This window comes from Leptidea sinapis, chromosome Z (assembly GCF_905404315.1).
Source record: "Leptidea sinapis chromosome Z, ilLepSina1.1, whole genome shotgun sequence".
In the NCBI taxonomy this organism is placed as follows: domain Eukaryota; kingdom Metazoa; phylum Arthropoda; class Insecta; order Lepidoptera; family Pieridae; genus Leptidea; species Leptidea sinapis.
Genome location: NC_066312.1, coordinates 19,184,892 through 19,204,713, shown reverse-complemented (window position 1 = coordinate 19,204,713; position 19,822 = coordinate 19,184,892). Strand labels below are relative to the sequence as shown.

Genomic DNA, 19,822 nt, shown 5'->3' with positions numbered 1-19,822 from the left:
AGCCGAAATAACAAATCGCCGATCACTTAAAAATTTTCTCCGCGCCCATAACATTTTAAAAATTAAAATGACCAAAGATGATTGCTCGGCTAATGCCTATAACTACGCTAATAATGCCTGCCTTCAAAATACAATCTTTAATCTGAATGCAAATCATCCTAATATGTTCCTATTATAAGGAGCTATAATTTCGACATTATATTGTCGATCAGTGTTTTACATATATGAAAATAAAAAAACGGGTATCGAGTAATTTGTATCTCGTCCTACTAAACTTCATTTGATACTATCATGTTTAGATTATAATTTGTACGAAACATCGTGTAACATGTCGACCAACTTAATCTTAATTTATTTTCATTAATATACCTGTTATATAACGGACCTACTTGTTTGAATTAGTTTTTTTACATTGGATTAGGCCCATTGTGCGTGTCCGTTCGTCTTTTAAAATTGCTACAGGCATCCGGAAGTGATACTGGGGATCGGAGGAATCGTGCCCGATGATCGGCCACAGTCCTGCACTCTAAAAGCAAATGTTCTAGCGTCTCCTTTGCCTCCATAATATATCCTCAGCATAAAGGCCTGTCTTTCGCCCCTTTGGTGGTAGTTTAAATGAGCACTTTTTTGTGTAATTGGTCCCTGTGTAGTCTGATCAGGTTGCGTGCAATCTCTTTCGTAATGCCCCAACTGCATTCATTGTTTACCTGCATCCTTAGCTGTTTCTCTATTCTGTTAGTGGGTTTCTTTTGTTTCCGCGCAAGATTGAATGATATAAACTATTTGTCGTTAATTCATAATTGATCATATTTCATAAAAAATATTAAGGGTTTTTAATATTCATCAAGACTAGATAAATGGCTTCTTTAATCGCTTAATGCTGAATATTCCCATTTAACATTTATGTCATTTTGACTCTTGTCTAACATGAAAAAAGAAAGAAGACTATGATTGAAAATATATTATTTAATTTATAAATTCGTATTACATGTTCCAATGTTATTCTTTTGTTACTCAGCAAAAATTAAGAGAGATTAGGGGCTCTGATAGCATCCTCCATATTGGCCTCACCTTGCACCTCAGATTTCCACCTTTTTCGGTCACTTCAGAATTCTTTTATCAGCTTAACATCAAGAGAGGACGACAAAATTCCTTGTCGCGTTTTTTTTACCAGTAAGTACTTCCAAAATTTCTACAGCTACTGGATCATGTCACTATTTTCAAGATGGCAAACAGTCATCGAACAAAATTGCACATAATTATTTATATAGGTAAAGTTTACTGCCAAAAAAATTGTCTTGAGTTTTCCTATAAAATATGAAAAAGTCATTCTCCAATCATATATAACATTCGTTTTTAAACTAAAGAATATTAATTTAAATTTCAGACGGCTATGCATTGGGCGTGCAAGCGGGGCGATGAGAGTTTGGTCAAGTTACTTGCGGGTGTACACAGAAATATTGTTAATGAACGCTCTGTAAGTATCTTTATTCTATTAAAGGAAAGTGTAGATATTTCAGAACACTAGCAACATATCCGAGTAGGCATCTTTAAAAAAAATATCAATTACGAATCGAAGGGGATTTTGCAGTTATGGATGTATACTACTTACATAGATTCATTGGCATTGTGTAGACACGTCTCCTTTACTATATTCTTTTTACTACAACTATCACGAAGTATTTCCATGAGCTGTCTCATCTAGTTTTTGCCGCCAAATTCTAGCATACCTTCTGAATGTCACGTTTATGTGGCATTCTTAAGGAAATTAATCGAATTTGGCGATTTGTCTAAACATAGTTGCTATTAATACATTTTATAAATCTTTAAGTGTTATCTCCAATTAAGTCCAAACAATCTCTTGGACACCTGTTTAGCCTCTTACAAGAGGCATCTTCATGAGCTGTTGACTCGCTTAGCGCGGTATAAAGCGTGCATCCCATTCTTTTTAAGCAACATTCCTCAACAACCAAATTTGGGTCGAATTTAGTTCCGTCGTGCTACGAAATAGATATGAAATGTTTCAGACTAAGCTTAATTAGCCTGTAATACTTCTAATGTAGTATCAGAAAAAAGTTAGCGGTATTATGCTCCGATATTCACTTATAATAATCTATTTTTGTTCCAGCTACAGAGTAAGCGCGAATTGATCTAATTACTGAATGGTTAACAAACATCTATCAGAACTGTAATTCGCAAGTTCATGAATAAATAGTTCGTCAAAGCTTAAATAATACGTTTCTAGAATAAGCACAGATTCTTCTGTAATTTCATATTAAGGGTGTTTTTAATATTATAAATGTCAAGTACACAAATAAGCTATTTGATCATTGCATAAAACTGAAATCTTATTCTCGTTCTCTTCTGGTTTTATTCTTAGAAAAAAAAATGCAGCATACACCTTTTAGTCATATTAGAACTCAATAAAATCTTCTATCATTATTAAACCTGTGTTACAGTACTATTAAAACGTCATTACTTATTTTTCATGTGCCGCTGTTGTTCGCCGGGACGGATGCAGAATGGGGTAAGTTGCTGTTTTATTGCCCGACTACTTGTAGCTTCTCAGTACGTTGTAAAATTTAGGATGTTGTTGAGATTTTATAGTGCTTTTAAGTTTTTATAGTAAAAGTTTGTATTGTTTTCAACCAATTAAAAAACGGATAAAGAAGGGTTACGTACCATCGTACAAGATATAACACTCTGTACTTTTTTATTATATTTACATGACGTTGATTTGGAATTCGCCATAAGCTTACAGTTTACTAGTGTAGACAAACAAAGCGTGCAAGACAGAGGAACATCTGTAACGAAGACACCAACATAGAAACGGAATTCGATTCTTTTATTATTGTAACCGATTTTGTCGTTAATATTCGGTAACGATAATATTTAGCTCTTTAGTATTTTGAATTTTAAACCACTACCTAACGCACACATTGACAATTAAAATTGCTTACTCATATTTGCGTATTTGTAGACTTTAATTGTCTAATTACTGTGGTCTCTACTGACGGCCGGACAGACATCGGAATCTTAGTGATAATCCTATTGGTTGTAAAATTATTAGGATTCATTTTATTTATTAAAAGTGGATATTTATTTCTAAGGTGTCAATCGTATATAACAACCGAATTGAGAATTACTGTCTTTTTGCAGTCGCTTGAAAATAGCAGAGTTTCTTTGCAACCCTTCGCGTAGATAGGTAAATAGTTCACTGTATAACAAATGACATAATATTCCACCGTCTGTGATACGGTTTCCCCCGTTCCAATTTTCACTTTTATGTTGCAGCTGGTGCTATATTGAGATTGAATATGAGTTTAATATCATCATGTGATGTTTAGGTATCGAATAGCTTTATAAAATAGTTTTCTTTAGTTCTGTCGTATCAAATCACGTACGATATTGATATTTTAGTATATTTGTTTATTTGATTTAATATGTACCATCATCTTTTTATACAGATAAAATAATTGAATGGTAATTTCCCATGGGAGTAAAAATAAATTATTATTTAAAGCAGCATTCAATAATCAATATGGTTTCCAAAAAAATAAAACCATAACAGAGTTACTAAGACACTTTACTTTCGAAGTTAATACCTACTTAGACAATAAACTTCACGTGCTTGTTCTACTAATAGATTTCAGTAAGGCATTTAATACATTAAATTATGACACGCTATTAAATAAACTATTGCGGAGTGGTATTCAGATTCCGTTGTTATAACTGATAAAAAATATCATCTCAATAAAAAACCCACTGTAAGTCTAGCTAGCTAAACAAAGGAGTGACTTAATATCAACTACACAGGGCACAGCACAGGGTTCCATCATTTGCCCGACTGAGTACCTGTTATATATTAATGATATAGCTAACATAATAAACGAGGCCACTGAGCTCAAAAAACCGTTAAAAACGCCCAGGACATCTTGAAACTTAATTTTAAACAACTCTGTAAATAGCCACACGATGAAGGTCTGACAATACACACTCAATAAACCAAGTGCATACTCATTAACTCTTCGCAAAACAAGCCGGACATCACACCAACTATACCAAAACGTATAACTAAATAAAAATAAGGAAAATTATGACCAGCTCTTTCGACACTGTTATGTTATGAATGTATATGATAAAGTTATATTTTCTATTTCAACCGAAATTAATAATCCCACCCTGTCAATTGAAAAAAATAGACACATAGGACAACCAGACATAAACCACAAATACTACTTATCAAAAATTAATAATAAATATGGGAAGAGATCTGTCAATTTCCGAATACCAATTACAGTAACGAACTGCCCGAAAAGAAAACACGCTTTAAAATATACTGTCTCAAAAAGGAATGGGTTTTATGAAATGAATGGCTCTCTGTAACCAGATAAACCCGTGAGATTTTCGTGGTAATAATTTGATAAAAATGTTATGTACTTGTTCTGTATTGGCCAATGAACTTAAAAAAAACCTTTTAGGTTAATTATCCATAAGCACGCTATTTTGAACTCGTTAAAGAACGTTAGGTGTTATGCCTTATGTGACCCCAGCTTAATATAATAAACCGAATGACATCAAAAACAAACGTAAATACAAATCACATCGACCATTTTTTGCTATCAAGGAGTTAAGATAGGTTTAATGTGTGTTTTAGATCTTGTATGATGCAATTACTGAATACTTACCATTTTTTATTTAGCGTATATTAACGACGTTTTCACCCTCCAATAAGTCATTATGAATAAGACTAATGTTTATCGATGAATTTAATATCGTTATTAAATTAACAATCTAATAATATTCAAGCTCGATATAGACTTATTAAAGAGTGAAGCTTATAAACGGGTGATCCATAAAGCATAAACTAAAATAAATCGTGGAATGCAAGCACACCATTCAAGCTGTGTATGTCCAACTATGAAATAGTCCTACGCTCAAACCAGTCGGCTAATACTTACAGCGTGTCTGTTTCTCTATGTATATGTGAATACTACTAGACGTTTTCTTTAAGTTGAAGTGATATATGGGAAAGCCCGTTTTAGGCTAGCAATTGCCCAGTGATTTACTTTTATATAAAAATAATAAAAGTAGTTATAAAAAACTAAAAACTAAAAACAACGCCCAAATGAGTAGGTTACAAAGATACATACAAGTTAAGCTAAAAAAGCGTGTAAAAACTTCATATATTTTCTGTTTTTATAAAAATAATAGTATATTAAAAAAGATTGCCACACTTTACATAAAATAAGTATCGGAACGATACTTTACAATACAAACAGAAATATGACGACATATTTGAATGTTACGAATCAGTTCTGCCAATTACTAATTGCTCGAAGCGATTTACTTGATCTTATCGATTTTGAAGCGGGTAATAATAGTCTATCTTTATCTCTATTGTTGTCATCACACAGGTTTTATAACAGAATAATGAATAGATTTTTATTTTATAATGATGGCGTGTTTTCATACAGCCATAATATACCTTGGATGTAGTAGCAAATTTATTGTTGCACAGTGCTATTGTTAGAAATTAATAATAGGTATAAATATATAGGATACATGCAGTGTTAATAATAATATTATTAAAAATGTAATGAAATAGATCAATTAAAATCGATATTTATTTATTTGATTTCTTTATATGTTTGACAATGTCTTTGTAAAATGTCAATATACTTATCAACTTCCGTTTGTATTTGCGTGTGCGTTTTGAATTAGTTTTTCTCTGTTATTCTCTGCTATTACCGACTTAGCTTTTAAGATGGACTTACGATTTTCTAACCCAAAGGACCAAGGCCTGAATATGGATCTTGCTCCCGCTGGCCGCTTCTCACGATAACCCCAGCACGAACTTGAACTCGATTTCTTGTGGGTAATTATGATGGGCTCGGCTTTCAACCTGGACCGGGTACTTCGCAGCCCTTAGGTTCGATTCCTCGACGCTGTGGTTATCGTGTATGACCCCCAAAATAATGTGTAAGATAAAAAACATGTATTTGCAATTCGATGGAAAGCAGTGATACTATGAAGTATAAAAATATTATTTTCTTAAAGACCCATTCCTTTTTTTAGCCAATTTCCAAAATAGTTTCTTATTTATAGTCCATATTTTAATCCCCGTATACTTTCCAATGTGTGCACTCGTAGCATCTCCCTTTTAGTTAGGTACTTGATAGTAAAAGCAACATTATTGATGTGTGTAGTTAAGTAAGTAACTAAAGTGTAATCAACATTGATACTTCTATCAATAGTCCACTATACGATTATCTATGTCAGCGAGCAATATCTTATGGCGAGCTTAAATTTATACTGATTGCCGCTATAATATCAAATAATGAATAACTACTATGGCGACTGCAAAATAATAAAGTTCCCTTTATAAAAGTATTTAGAACGTAAATAGAATTACATAATAGTAGGTATAACGTTGTATATCTACTGCAGTAGAAGGGCAGTAGTATGTGATCCATGTCCTTGGAGACAACGACCAATACTACTATGTCAAGAGAGTGCGGCTGAAATAGAAAGTGTTATATCTTACGATGATACGAAACGCTATGTATTTGACTTTGACGTACCTGACCTGGCTGGATTTCTCTATTTATTTAATTTATTTATCATTTAGAGCAAATTAGCCACGTTCTGAAATTATTCTTGCCGCAATATCACAAGCGTTAATTTCGCGTTAGAAAAGGGTCAAGGTTGTATCAGATTTAAACCGCACAATGACGCCTCGAGTCACTATTACTGTTCGTAGTCCACACGGCGGCGGATAGAGGATATTGAATGAAACTAGCAGATAAAAAAAACGTAAACAATAGTTATGACAGATAGCTTTTACCACTGGACTGGAGGCTGTGAAAGTAATTTTGTGCTTGTTTAATGTTCGCCATTTTGGCGCTGTTGGCCATGTAGCGAGTATCTGCGGTACTAAAATATGTGAAGACAATCTCACCAAATACCGATAGATGGTGGAAAACTTTACAAAAAAATGTGTACTTTATTACGCTGAATAAAGTATAAATAACACGGAAAATGAACGAAATTAATTCAAAATACAAAAATACTTCAAAGTTATTGTACGTTCCTTTCGCAGCCATTTGTATAATACATGAAAATTCGTTCTCTGGACGCTCGCGAGTGGCGCTTCAAATAAGCACAACAATTGCTGTCAAACATATAGAAAAGCCTGTCCAGTGGTATTTATATAGGTCAGTGGCTACGACCCGTAAGACACAAAAAATTCGCTTTTGCAGAAATAACTACAGCGCCTCTGATGGACACTTTAAGAACTGTTTTGTTGAAGTTTACACAGCTATGAACTCATTGTTCCGAAATATAGTTTATGTATGGCCATGTAATGTAATGTCATAGACCGACTTCCTCACACAATAATAAGTTATCCTTCACTAGAATCAAATAATATGTTTAATTTCTTACAGGGCTACACACCGCTCCACATTGCAATGCAGTTCCGACACGAAAACGTTTACAGGCTATTGGTCGAAGCTTACGGTTCGTATCCATTATCCAATCTCAGCTCAATTCATTTACTCGGTTTTGCCTAGATGGCGTTGTAAATATTACTTGTCGCCAATATGTGTCTTTTTGTAGATTAAAGGCGAAAAGCGTTCTTAAGATTGATTTTCTAGTCATAATTTTGTGAAGACGATAAGTTTTGTTTATGTGTTAAATTCACTGAGCACTGGGCGATATAGGTCATCGCAGAAATAATTCACAATATTGCTCGACGAACGCTATTTACCCCACATCCTCCCAAATATAAATTTAACTATAGCGCTTAAAGCACTGCTGTTATTTTTTTTCTGTTAGCATTTTAGTCTCCCCTCAACCAGCGAAAATATGGCGATGGTAATGAGGTCGATAATTTTATTCTTGTTTCGAGTCTAGTGCTTAATTGGTTCATACCACAACAGTTAACTGTAAAGGTATAAAATATAGACTATCCGGTTATCTCTGGACTATTTATCTAGTTTGAGAAGCTCAATTCATAATATCCCGTTTAGCCTCCGTTATCAAATAGTTCAAATAATTCATATAGTAAGTTTGAATGACGTACAATAAATAAGGTGCGAACTTTTGGGAATCAAAAAAAGTAAATACTGGATTGTAAAAGTGGAATATTGGCTATAAGTAGACTATCCACGAAAAGAATTTAGATACATATTGTTCGAAGAGCGGGCCTTTTCTTTTAGTTCATACTTTTATTTATCAACATTACCTACGTAAAAGATAACCTTTACTCAATACATATCAGTGGGAGGCTCCTTTGCACAGATGCCGGCTAGATTATGGATACCACAACGGCGCCTATTTCTGACATGAAGCAGTAAAGTGTAAGCATTACTGTGTTTCGTTCTGAAGGGCGCCGTAGCTAGTGAAATTACTGGGCAAATGAGACTGAACATTTTATGTCTCAAGGTGACGAGCGCAGTTATAGTGAAAAACCCCAAAAATTCTGAGTGGCACTGCACTGTAATAGGCAGGGCGTATCATTTACCATCAGCTGAACGACCTGCTCGTCTCTTCCCTTATTTTTAAGAAATTTTAATAAATACTCGGTAATCGTTTGCAAAAAAAAATATGGCAACGTTTGTTAAACCGTGAGTAGTTATTCGTGACAGATTAACGTTATGATGATCACAATTTGTGTTCTTCTAACGGACTAAGGATATTGAAGGGGTGTTGAAGGTTGTAATATTTGGGTGCAGGAAATTATTGACTTCATTCAATATCCTGAAAATCTGAGTCGCCCATGTTCTGCAGCGTTTACACTCTTGTCGTGTTGCAATTCCAACGCTGATAATTTCTCACTAGCAAAAATGTTAATATGGACATGCTTTTAGTTTATTAGAAAGCATAGTTTTAGATTATACCACCCAATGCCCCTTACATTTCAACAGATTATGAGGAATAATAATTTACTATCGATGTTATATGACAATTAGATTCTTGAATATTATTATCCAATGAATAACGGCAATTTATTGCTTGCAACGCTATTGTGCATTTTCTCGAACTTTCATGAGTATATCAATGTCAAAACTGAACTAATCTTTGTCATTTAATAAATTTTTCAGATGCTGATCCAAACGTTCGTGATTGGTCAGGCAAGAAGCCTCGACAATACCTCGTTTATATGGACACGTCTCTATCGCCAGGCTCGTATAGAAGTAAGCCTATTGTTGTTGTTTTTTGTACATAATATTTATGTTGAAATGTGTAATTTCGCCAAACAAAATATGAGGGAGGTCTTATTCCAACGGGTCAGATTTACAGGCTCTTTATTATGACGTAGCTCTACAAATACAGCAAGGATTGTATTTTGTTAAAATTATGGTCTATATAATTATTAGATACAGTGCATATTTTAATGAGCTGCCATACCATTCATCCGATTGCAATCCTACTTTGCCAACTTATTGCTTGCACTTACGAAAAAGGGATTTTTAATTTTAATTTTAAATAATAATTGAAATCAATATTTAATACAGTGTATATTTTTTTTTAATTAATCTAAACGTCATACGCGCAAATACGCAATATATATTTCTATATGATATACCTATAAACGTGTTGGTTACGACTCGAGTAGGGGAGACCGGGGCGGGTTGTGACATTTTTTTTTACAAACTGTCATATTTTTTATTGGTTCGATGGTTTTACCTGAGTATATTTGAGGTTTATTTGATAGAGTAACTATACAGGATTTTTATTTAAAATAAATTTTATGTAGCAGACTGATAGTAAAGGCATCAATGTATAAATTCTGAAAAAAAAAGCTGTGTAACTTTCAACCCCGTGCTCGGGGCTGGTTGTTACACCAAATGGGGCAAATTGTTAAATAAAAAAAAAATAAAAAATTAATATATTATAAGAGTTTTTATTAGGAACAAACATCACAATCAGTTACTTTTCTTAGTTTCTCAGTATTTTGTCTTATTACAACGAAAACATAATAATCTGAAATAATACAAAATTACAAAATTAATATTTGATCCCAAAAAACCTTGCCACCTATTAATGAATAATCCGTATTTCAAATTGAAGATAAACTATACTTGAACTTGAAGATCATATCTTTAAGGATCGCCAAGCAGTTTAGTTTCAGTTTGCCGCGATTCTAACACTGCTGGTTTAAACATATTTCAGATTTAGATGCTGTTAGGTCTCCTTCATTATTATCAGTTGTAACCCTAGAGGAGATTTACTCGCCGCACCTGCATCTTTCCTCGAACACATCACTTGTGTATACGCCGTCAAGTAAGATAGGAATGGTTGAGGTGGGGTTGGTGTGTTGTATGTTGTGTTGTGTTTGCAATATATTGTGTTATATTAACAAACATTATAACCCCAATTCCTCTATGCCCAATGACACAGCCACACGGACTTTATCGAATAGAGTGCACAACGGCGCCTATTTCTGCCATTTCTGTGTTGTGTGAGCATTAATGTGTTTGAGTCTGAAGGGCGCCGTAGCTAGTGAAATTACTGGGAAAATGAGACTTAACATCTTATGTCTCAAGGCGACGAGCGCAGTTGTAGTGCTGCTCAAAATTTTTGGGTCTTTCAAGAATCCTGATCGGCACTGTATTGAAATGGGAAGGGCGTACGATTTACCATCAGCTGAACGTCCTGCTCGTCTCGTCCCTTATTCCATAAAACAAGTTTTATGAGACTACCAATAGAGAGGATGTGTATCGCAGCTGACATTCTTATGAAAAAGACCATTTTGTTTTTTTATGTTGTCCTTCTGGTGATTGTGGATTTTTTTCGTTCGTCTGGGGTATGGGAGTTTTGTTATTTAAATTATTTAATCAATAGCGGTTTCTGATACTTTAATTGGACTTATTTACATGCATCTATTGCTTCGTCGTGTGACAAAAAAATAAATGCATATTAATTGCATACAATTTATATCAATAATTATACACAAAAAATAAATAATTCGAGACGTGTGTCAGAGTTTCGTTTTATGTTAATTAATTTTCGAAATTAAAGTTATTGTGTTTTTCTTTTAAACATATACTAATCCCTTATTAATATGCAGGTTGAATTTTTATGTGTGGCCCAATCTGAAATCTTAGCAAACCTGTTTTTGTAAGAAGATATTTCTGAACAGGAACTCTTAAAAATAACACTAATTAGGTATTGGACTATTTTTTTATTTATTATACTATTAAAGTTAATAATAACGACATACACAGAAAATATAATTTAAAATAAACAATTTATAGATAAAATTACAGGCATTCAAACTCAGTGCTATGTTGTGTCCTATGGGACCTGAATTAGGGTATGCTAGACCCGGAGAAATAGCAGATAAAGACTTAGCAGCCCATGGGATTCCGTACCTGGGCGTCCAAAATTAGGACCCGTGCTTAATAGTGGATGCCTAAGTTGCACCGCGGCAAACAAAGAAGTAGGCTCAAACACCCTTTTCCAAATTAGCTATAGACTTCTGCAATATCAGGAGAATTTAAATGCTGTCCACTTCCACCTGGAGATGGTAAAGCCCGCTACACTATTTTTGACCAAGACACAAATATCCTCTTTGGCTCCTACCCGGGGTATAATCTGTAACACTCTTTTGTACCACGGGCTGGTATGTGTGTTTACATCAGGGAGGGTGTCTGTTCTCGAGTACAGTCAGTCTGTCTGAGTATCATCGACGACCAAGATTCTGTGGCAATGCGTAGAGCTGTGGGTTCTCTCTGACTTTTATACCGCATATATCACTGGTTGAGAGAGGTATCAACTCGATACCAGAAGCTGAATTCTATCACCGGACATCACGTCAAAATGCGAAATTCCATCCGAAAATCAGACAAGCAACTGAAGTGGGCGGGCGCGGGGAAATAAATCCTCATTGGTCAGGCAATGTATACAACATATTGTCATATCAGGTCAGGTAAATAATAATCACATCATTTCTTAACCAATCGCTTTTAGTTATTGCGGATTTATATGAGATCTATGTTTCAAATGGGTATTCCAATGTGGATGAGTAAAAACGATAAAAATTAAATATAAATGATGTCAAACACTTCTGATTCCCAATAAATTACGCATAGGCAACACCATCAATGTAATTATGAATGTTCCCAGAAAAAGAAAGATTTCTTCGCATCGGGTCTTTGAATGTACGAGTGAAAAAGACAACAGAGGCGTTCAGCAACTTCCTGGGAGTTGGGGCGACCAGAGCTTCGACGTATGGACACAAATCTGCAAGTCTGGAGCGACGCTCTGAAGATGGAGATCAACTTAAGTCGTGGGGATCAGCTGATAACATACAGGTGGGAATGGTATACTAACTATTGACGTCACAATCGAGACAATGAGACATTCTTCTGATCTGATAACGAAGTGATTGTAATCTAATTAACAATATTAAGTGTGTGTATTTGATGATGATTTGAAGTTACAAATCGCGATTGGAAAAAGAAAATCTGGTTATAACGGAGTGCTGCATCCCTTTACCTCAAATGGGATTTATTTCATTACCACAGGAACTTTACCTCAAATAAAAAATGATTCAAGATTTGGGAATAATAATGAATTAAAGCTATACAGCACCTTATACAGACTTATCACAATTAAATGACTTCGTTCATTCTTGTTATAAGGCGCTGGTCTCAGTTACAAGATAACGGCTTATTACTAATCATTAGGCGTTTATAAATGATTAATATGATTGTAAATTATATTGATCGGTTTTATTATTTATATTTCTAGCTGCCTAGACAGACTTCGTTCTGTCAAAAGTTTATAGCAAAAATTAAATAGAAAAATGTAATTTTCGAGTGACCCCGTTATTTATACTTCAAAAATAAACTACGATAATATACAAAAATAAGTTTCGTAGACTGCATATATACTTTATTGACTTGATGATACATTCTCCTTCCCTGCCAATACCGCCACCACCGCTATGTCCCTGCATTTAAAATCGGTAATATCTTCGAAAATAGTCATTTAATTTGCATGATGTAAAAGGCCATCCATAATGATATATATTAAATAAACAATGTATGTAAGGTAATGGATAATGATTAATGCTGTAATGGATAAAATCGCTTCGTATATAAGCTGTTATTTCTAGTAAAAAGTAAAGGATAAAAAATGGTTATTATGGGTTATCCCTAAGAGATAGACATATAACATCGGGGACTTTTTTGTAGACCTTATTAAGTTGTAGATCTATCTCGTAGGTATCTGCCAACGTTTGTAATGTAAGCGCAAAAAAATATGTTTATCGACGACATCACATTTGAAACCTCTAAAATTATCGTGTTTCTCTACTATATTAAACATGTATTATAACATTTAAACCTTTCTTTTGAATCACTCTATCTATTAAAAATTGAATCAAAATCTATTGCGAAGTTTTAAAGTTTTAATCATACACTGGGACTGACAGCGGGAAGCGACTTTGTTTTATACTATAATCATAAATTGATATAATTAAGATAATAAGCAAGCGCTTTCAAATTTCACGTAGAATTTATTGCATGGGTGTACATAGTAACATTATAGTAACATAGATAATTTTATGTGATTTGCACAGAAGGAGAGCAAAATAATGCCGCCCCCGGGCAGTACCAACAAGGTTCGTCGCCGAGGTACTAGTGGCCGGCTGGGAGTAACTTCACACAGCCGCAGTACACCCTCAACGCCTGACCAGGTACATGATGACCCAAACTTGCTCGTGTCTATAAATTTACATACTAGCTATGCCCGCGACCCTATCAGCTATCCTCCGCTCATAGCCCTGTGCTTTTTTCCATGAAAGTAAGGGACGAGGCGAGCCGGACGTTCAGTTGATGATACGCCCTGCCCATTAAAATGCAGCGCCGCTCAGGATTCTTGAAAAACCCAAATATTGTGAGCGGCACTACAACTGCGTTCGTCACCATGAGCATCAGATGTTAAGGCTCATTTGGCCAGTAATTTCACTAGCTATAGCGCCCTTCAGACCGAAACACAGTAATGCTTACACACTACTGTTTCACGGCGGAAACCTCCCACTGGATCGCGCTATATCTATATTTAAAATATTATTATTTTGCAGCTGATGTGGATCAATTTCTTTAAAATTTTGAAGTACCTTCCTGTTTTTATTTTCGAAAATATTTAATTCGGAAATTTTACGATTTTGCTAGTTATATATATGGGTGCAAACCCCGTATTGTTTTTAAGAAGTTTACTATAGTACTTTCTAATATTGAAATTATAAAAGTTTTATAATTACATCTAGCGAAGCATAAATATAATCAAATAGATCGATATTTTTTAAGGTTTATTTAAAAAACCAAATGAGCGTAATATGATAAGCTAGTTAGATAACGGCAGCTTAGATATTATATACACGTCACACTATTGTTGTACAAGAAAGAAGATTCATTGAAAATCATAATTTTTGGAACGCCAGACCATCCAGACCGTGAGGTAAATATTTTGTGATTTTAGGCAGTTGCTACGATGGTGATGAATTCAGCGGCAGGGATCAGGTCCTATAACACCTGGAAACACTGCCTGTGGAGAATGTAGATGATAAGATATAGATAATAGAGATACTACTTCTCAACGCAGTGCCAAGCGAACTAGCAGTACACGGAGTACTGATTTCTCTGCATTTCAAGACCAGAGATGAGAACGAAAGGATGTTGGCCGTCTTGGAATTCAAAAAATAATTCAAATACACTTTATTCATGTAGGTCACGGAAATGATACTTATGAATGTCAAAAAAAAGCATAAAAATATTGTTTCTTACTGAATTTACCGCTACTTCGTATAGGGTCAAGCTAATGAGAAGAAGTAGCAAGAAACTCATTGCCACTCTTTTAAGTCAAGATGTACATTTTAATTGTAATTTAATTTTAATTTAGATGTACATTGTTTGGCTTCATTGATGCCCCTGTATTTGGCTTTTCCTTCCAGATAATGGAATCCTCTACTGAACCCACCAATTTACCAGTGAGATGATCCTTCACACAGGATACCGGCTAGTATATGGGTACCACAACGCCGCCTATTTCTGCCGTGAAGCAGTAATGTGTAAGCATGACTGTGTTTCGGTCTGAAGGGCGCCGTACCTAGTGTTAGTAGTAATTACTGGATAAATGACACTTATTATGTCCCAAGATGACGAGCGCAGTTGTAGTGCCTTTCAAGAATCCTGAGCGGCACTGCATTGTAATGGGCAGGGTGTATTGATTACGATCAGCTGTACATCCTGCTCGTCTCGCCCTGACTGTCTTAAAAAAAATCATACTGATACTTGCCACTATCGGGTTTTATATTTTAAAGATAATTCTGATGTAAATTTTATTGTATTGCAGCCTCGAGCTCAGATGGGAGTTAACGAGGAAGGTGATTCTGATTCAGATTCTGCGGCGGGATTCCATTCATCCTGGAGACACCATAGAGCTTCACATAGCTAACTCACACTGTACAAGCTTAGTAGCTACTATTTTAAAATATTTATTTTTTGTTCATTTATATTTATTAGATATTAGACTATATCATAGTTATGTTACTCACGCTTTCAATAATAATTGCAAATAGTAAATGCTTTATACTGTATTAATGTTAATAATTTTTATATCTTATTTTAAATAATTATTATTATGAAAATGCGTTAAAGTTTGATATTTTCGGTATAATAATTGTAGAAAAATATCAAGTAATAGTGTATTTGAATAAATTTAAAATGGGTGATGATGATGAATGAATTTTTCAACTTATTATATCTTTGATTTACGCAAGCATCACATTTTTAAATGAATATACTCTCAAATGATTAAAACGCGCTTAAAAATTTATTTATATAACTTAAATTACGCTGATGAGTTGATAGAACTTTTTTCGTAGTGTCGTATAAAATACGACATTATTTTCAAATATTTTATTTTAATTTGTGAATTGATCATGTGCCAGATATATTTTTGTATTGTTATGAAACTGAATAGTGCAGTAGTATGTAGGTACATTGAATTTGATCTAAATCGAAAACAATTGTTATTTCTACAATGCTATTTGGATTTCTGTGGCCATGTTTTCACTCGTATATATTGTTATACTTGCGGACCCGACATGACGTTATCCTGTACACACGTGTTAAATTTTAAGTATGGGCCCAGACGTTAGGAGATCACCAACATACGCAGGAGAATTATATATATAATACAGAAAAATCATCAAAATCGGTCCAGCCGTTTAGGAGAAGTTCACTGTCAACACACGTACAGAAGTATTATATACATGAAGATTAAATACATTTTAATATAAGTACCTACTATAGGAAACTGGAAATTATTATTATTATTTATCTGTGAATTGATCACCACACAGACTTTTTAGGATATGTCGCAAATAGCAGTTTAATAACTAATTTTACTAAGTTAATCTAAATATCCTTACTGTATGAAAACTTCTGTGTATGTGGTCAGTATCTTGAAACATTGAGTACATTTAAATTCTCTAATGATCTTTGTAATTTGAATCTAACGGCCTCATAACTAAACTTGGTATAATGTTATATCTGAGAATAAACCAAGAATATACAAAATGTTGTCTGTATCACTGGCAACACTGTCAATAATACAATGATAATTCCTAAGTTTTCCGAATATCAAGCAGCCTTGCATATAAACGCGGGAAACGTTATACGCCCTAATAAACTAAGAATATGCAAAATGTTTACAAATATTCATTTTGCTTTTGATTGATATATAACTTTATACTAAGTTTATTTGTAAGGCCGATAATGTTTAGGTATCTATCCGTTCTTAACCTTAAACTATTTAATTCATATGAATACTAATATATACTTCGATATCTATCGAGTTATATCGGAAGCGGCTTTATATCAAGTGATGGATTTAGATATGGTCTTTAGATGTATCTTTCTTTATTGGTGTTTTAATCTAAATACTTTTTTATAACGCCATCTAGTACGTCATTGAGACACTTGCGTTGTTCCATTACAGATTTCAAACTCAAGTTAGACCTTAGTACTCATAGTGTCTAAGAGAGGGCACTAATTAAATCGACAACGACGACCTAAAATTCTCTTTTAGTCTCTTTTATTTTATTTATTTATTTAGAGTTACACCAACAGCACATCATTCTACAATTAAAATTTTAGTAAGTACACAAGGGAAAGTACAGTACTACATGTATTTACAGGTGTAAACAACATTTACCAAAGTTGAACAATTAAACATAATAAAATTATAGATATGAAGAGTTAAAACAAAAATAATGATAAAAAATGACTTAAATACATTTCTATTATAAAAAAGAGATTTCTAAAATATATGACTATAGAACAATACAATAATTTACTTCTAATATTTAACTTACATAATTAAGATCTTAATACTTTTAATGCAGTCCGTTTTAAATTTATTGATATTAATATGAAAAATATCTATATTACCATTTTTTGCATTGATATCATTATAGATGCACATAATTCTGTTTAAGGGGGCGTTAGGGGGGAATTTTCCCTATTTAAGTCCTGTTGATTCTTGGGCTGAAAATATTTTTGATACGGAATCTTAGTCTATTTCTAGGGACTGTAAGGTTTACATTTATAAGATATTCTGGATATATGATTCTACCATGTATAATTTTATGTAAATTTGACACATAGCTATTTTTCGTCTTATCTCCAACGATTTCATATTGAAATGGTCCAGTCCTTTTCAGTGCTTGTATCACAATTTGAGTGTAACCAAAGTAAATTAAGTTTTATCATTAAACTTAAATTTAGGTTTTAATTATTGTGATAATATTAATACATGAATTCCAAATCTTATTAAACATTCCATTTTATAATAAATAATATTAATACATGTTTTCATAGTGAATTTTTAATTAGCCTTATTAATAAAATAACAAGTGAGAAATAACATACATTTAAGGTTTTTCGATGCACTGTTGTTATTGTTGAATGACGAACCGACACAAGAGGATTTTTAATGTTTATATTTCTAAATGACGGTGGCATAATTCATCGGTGTACTAAGAAGTAATAATGCACCCGTCTTACTTAATCATATTATTTTTATCAACGTGATGGTAGTATGGCAAACCTTCCGAAGTTTTTTTAACTTGAAGGTAGTAGTATGACATTGAAACAATATTAACAACCGTTCCCAATATACTATGTTCTCTAAAATTAAAACTAAAATTATCTCGCTGGTAAGCTATACTTCCTCCCGGTGAGTTACCGTCGATAAATATATTGGGACAGAAAAGTCAACGATAGTTACGATTTTAATCTCAAGGTCAATCTAGGTCACAACCGGAGATAGACTGAATATTGGGAACGGCCGTAAATTACTTACATTTTAAGCTTTACTTTCAATTATATTTGTTTTTTGCATTTATTTTTATCAGCGAGTATTATATAAATTTATATTTCTTTTCATAAATTAATTTTCAATCTTATTATGCGTTGGCCTTGTTATAGAATAATAATCGCTAATTTATGTAATGTTCTATTTTAGTATTATTTACTAGTATGTGTAATGTGATATTTTAATGAACAAACATATAAATAAATTAGAATCACGATAGAGTTGTTTTTCTTCTCAACAAAGCAGTACTTATTTAATCAGAAGGAAGAGCATAAAATTTCGACCACAGTGCCCGGTGAAAAACTGGAAGGTAGGCATGGTTTAAGTTGATTGATAATATTGACTCCACGCCTGGAGAATATCTCTATATTACAGCACGTTGCTCCGGATCTGGCAGTGATCTGATGACCCCAAAGGAGGGAAAGTGGGTAGCCGCCCGGATGTGAACTTCTACTGAATGTTCTACTTTCCAGTTATGTCAAACCATATGCTAAAGCTATTATATAATATATATTATTGGTGGTACGTGGGCCTAGTATTCCAGCGTGGTGGGCATTTAATTCGCCAAGTACCACGATCTCAGCGGTGGGCATCTGCACTAACATGGAATCTGTAGCAATTTGAATGTATTCAAGGAGCCAGTAAGTCTCTGCGTTACCGCTATGGGATCTATACAAACACGCATAAATTCACAGGTTGTCGCAGTCTTCGCGTAGCCAGAGAACGGATAGGTCCTGTCCTTCAAGGCTACTCAGGCGTCGAGAACAGACAGCACATACCATGCATTTACATCAGGGAGGAGGTATAAAGGAGTGTTCCAGTTTATACCCCTGGAGAGGAGAGGCAAGATATATCAGCCAGAGAGGATATCTGTGTCTCGGTCAAAAATAGCAGGGCTGGCTTCATCGTCTCTAGATGAAAGTGGACAGCATTTATTTAATTTATATGCATGCGTATGTAGAGGTGGTTGGTGTGAGCCTATTGCTCTTATTGCCCCGAGTCAGCACAGCCTTACATACACGGAATTCTGGGTTAAGGTCCTAATTGTGGACGTCCAGGGATGGCTTTTCCAGTACTTTTTAGTCTGGTAGGTACCTTCCTGGAGTAGTCTGTTTTTATTCTATTTTGTCATTTATCTCTAGAAGGGGCTTACGCCTATGGGTAGCACTCAGACTGAACGAAACACAGCAGCAAACCTATTTCAGGTTTGTTTTAGTGGGAGAGTGGTATTTCGCCGGGCGAGCTGGAATATTCCAGTCCTCTTCGGACCCAACTTTGCACTTCCACTCAAATTATGATAGTTCTACAATCATAATATTCGTCCTGTTTCGATTTGAGCTTTCTTTATACACAAATAAAAATTAAAAAACAAAATTTTATGAACGCCGGAGGTCGTCGGTTCGAGTCCCGCATCGTTCATAAAATT

General features: G+C 34.1%; 1 protein-coding gene across 2 annotated transcripts; it reads left to right on the top strand.

Annotated features, from left to right (window-relative positions):
• The first annotated feature begins 1,393 nt into the window (after positions 1–1,393).
• LOC126978447 (ankyrin repeat domain-containing protein SOWAHC-like) lies at positions 1,394–18,613 on the top strand. Of its 2 annotated transcripts, XM_050827241.1 has the most exons (7): positions 1,394–2,527; positions 7,449–7,521; positions 9,108–9,200; positions 10,180–10,290; positions 12,136–12,323; positions 13,595–13,711; positions 15,370–18,613. In XM_050827241.1, exons 1-7 carry the CDS (start codon positions 2,489–2,491, stop codon positions 15,469–15,471), a joined length of 723 nt encoding a protein of 240 aa, XP_050683198.1. In that variant the 5' UTR covers positions 1,394–2,488; the 3' UTR covers positions 15,472–18,613. The 2 variants fall into 2 exon arrangements, with proteins under 2 accessions (XP_050683198.1, XP_050683200.1); XM_050827243.1 differs by lacking the exon at positions 10,180–10,290.
• The last annotated feature ends 1,209 nt before the right edge of the window (positions 18,614–19,822 follow it).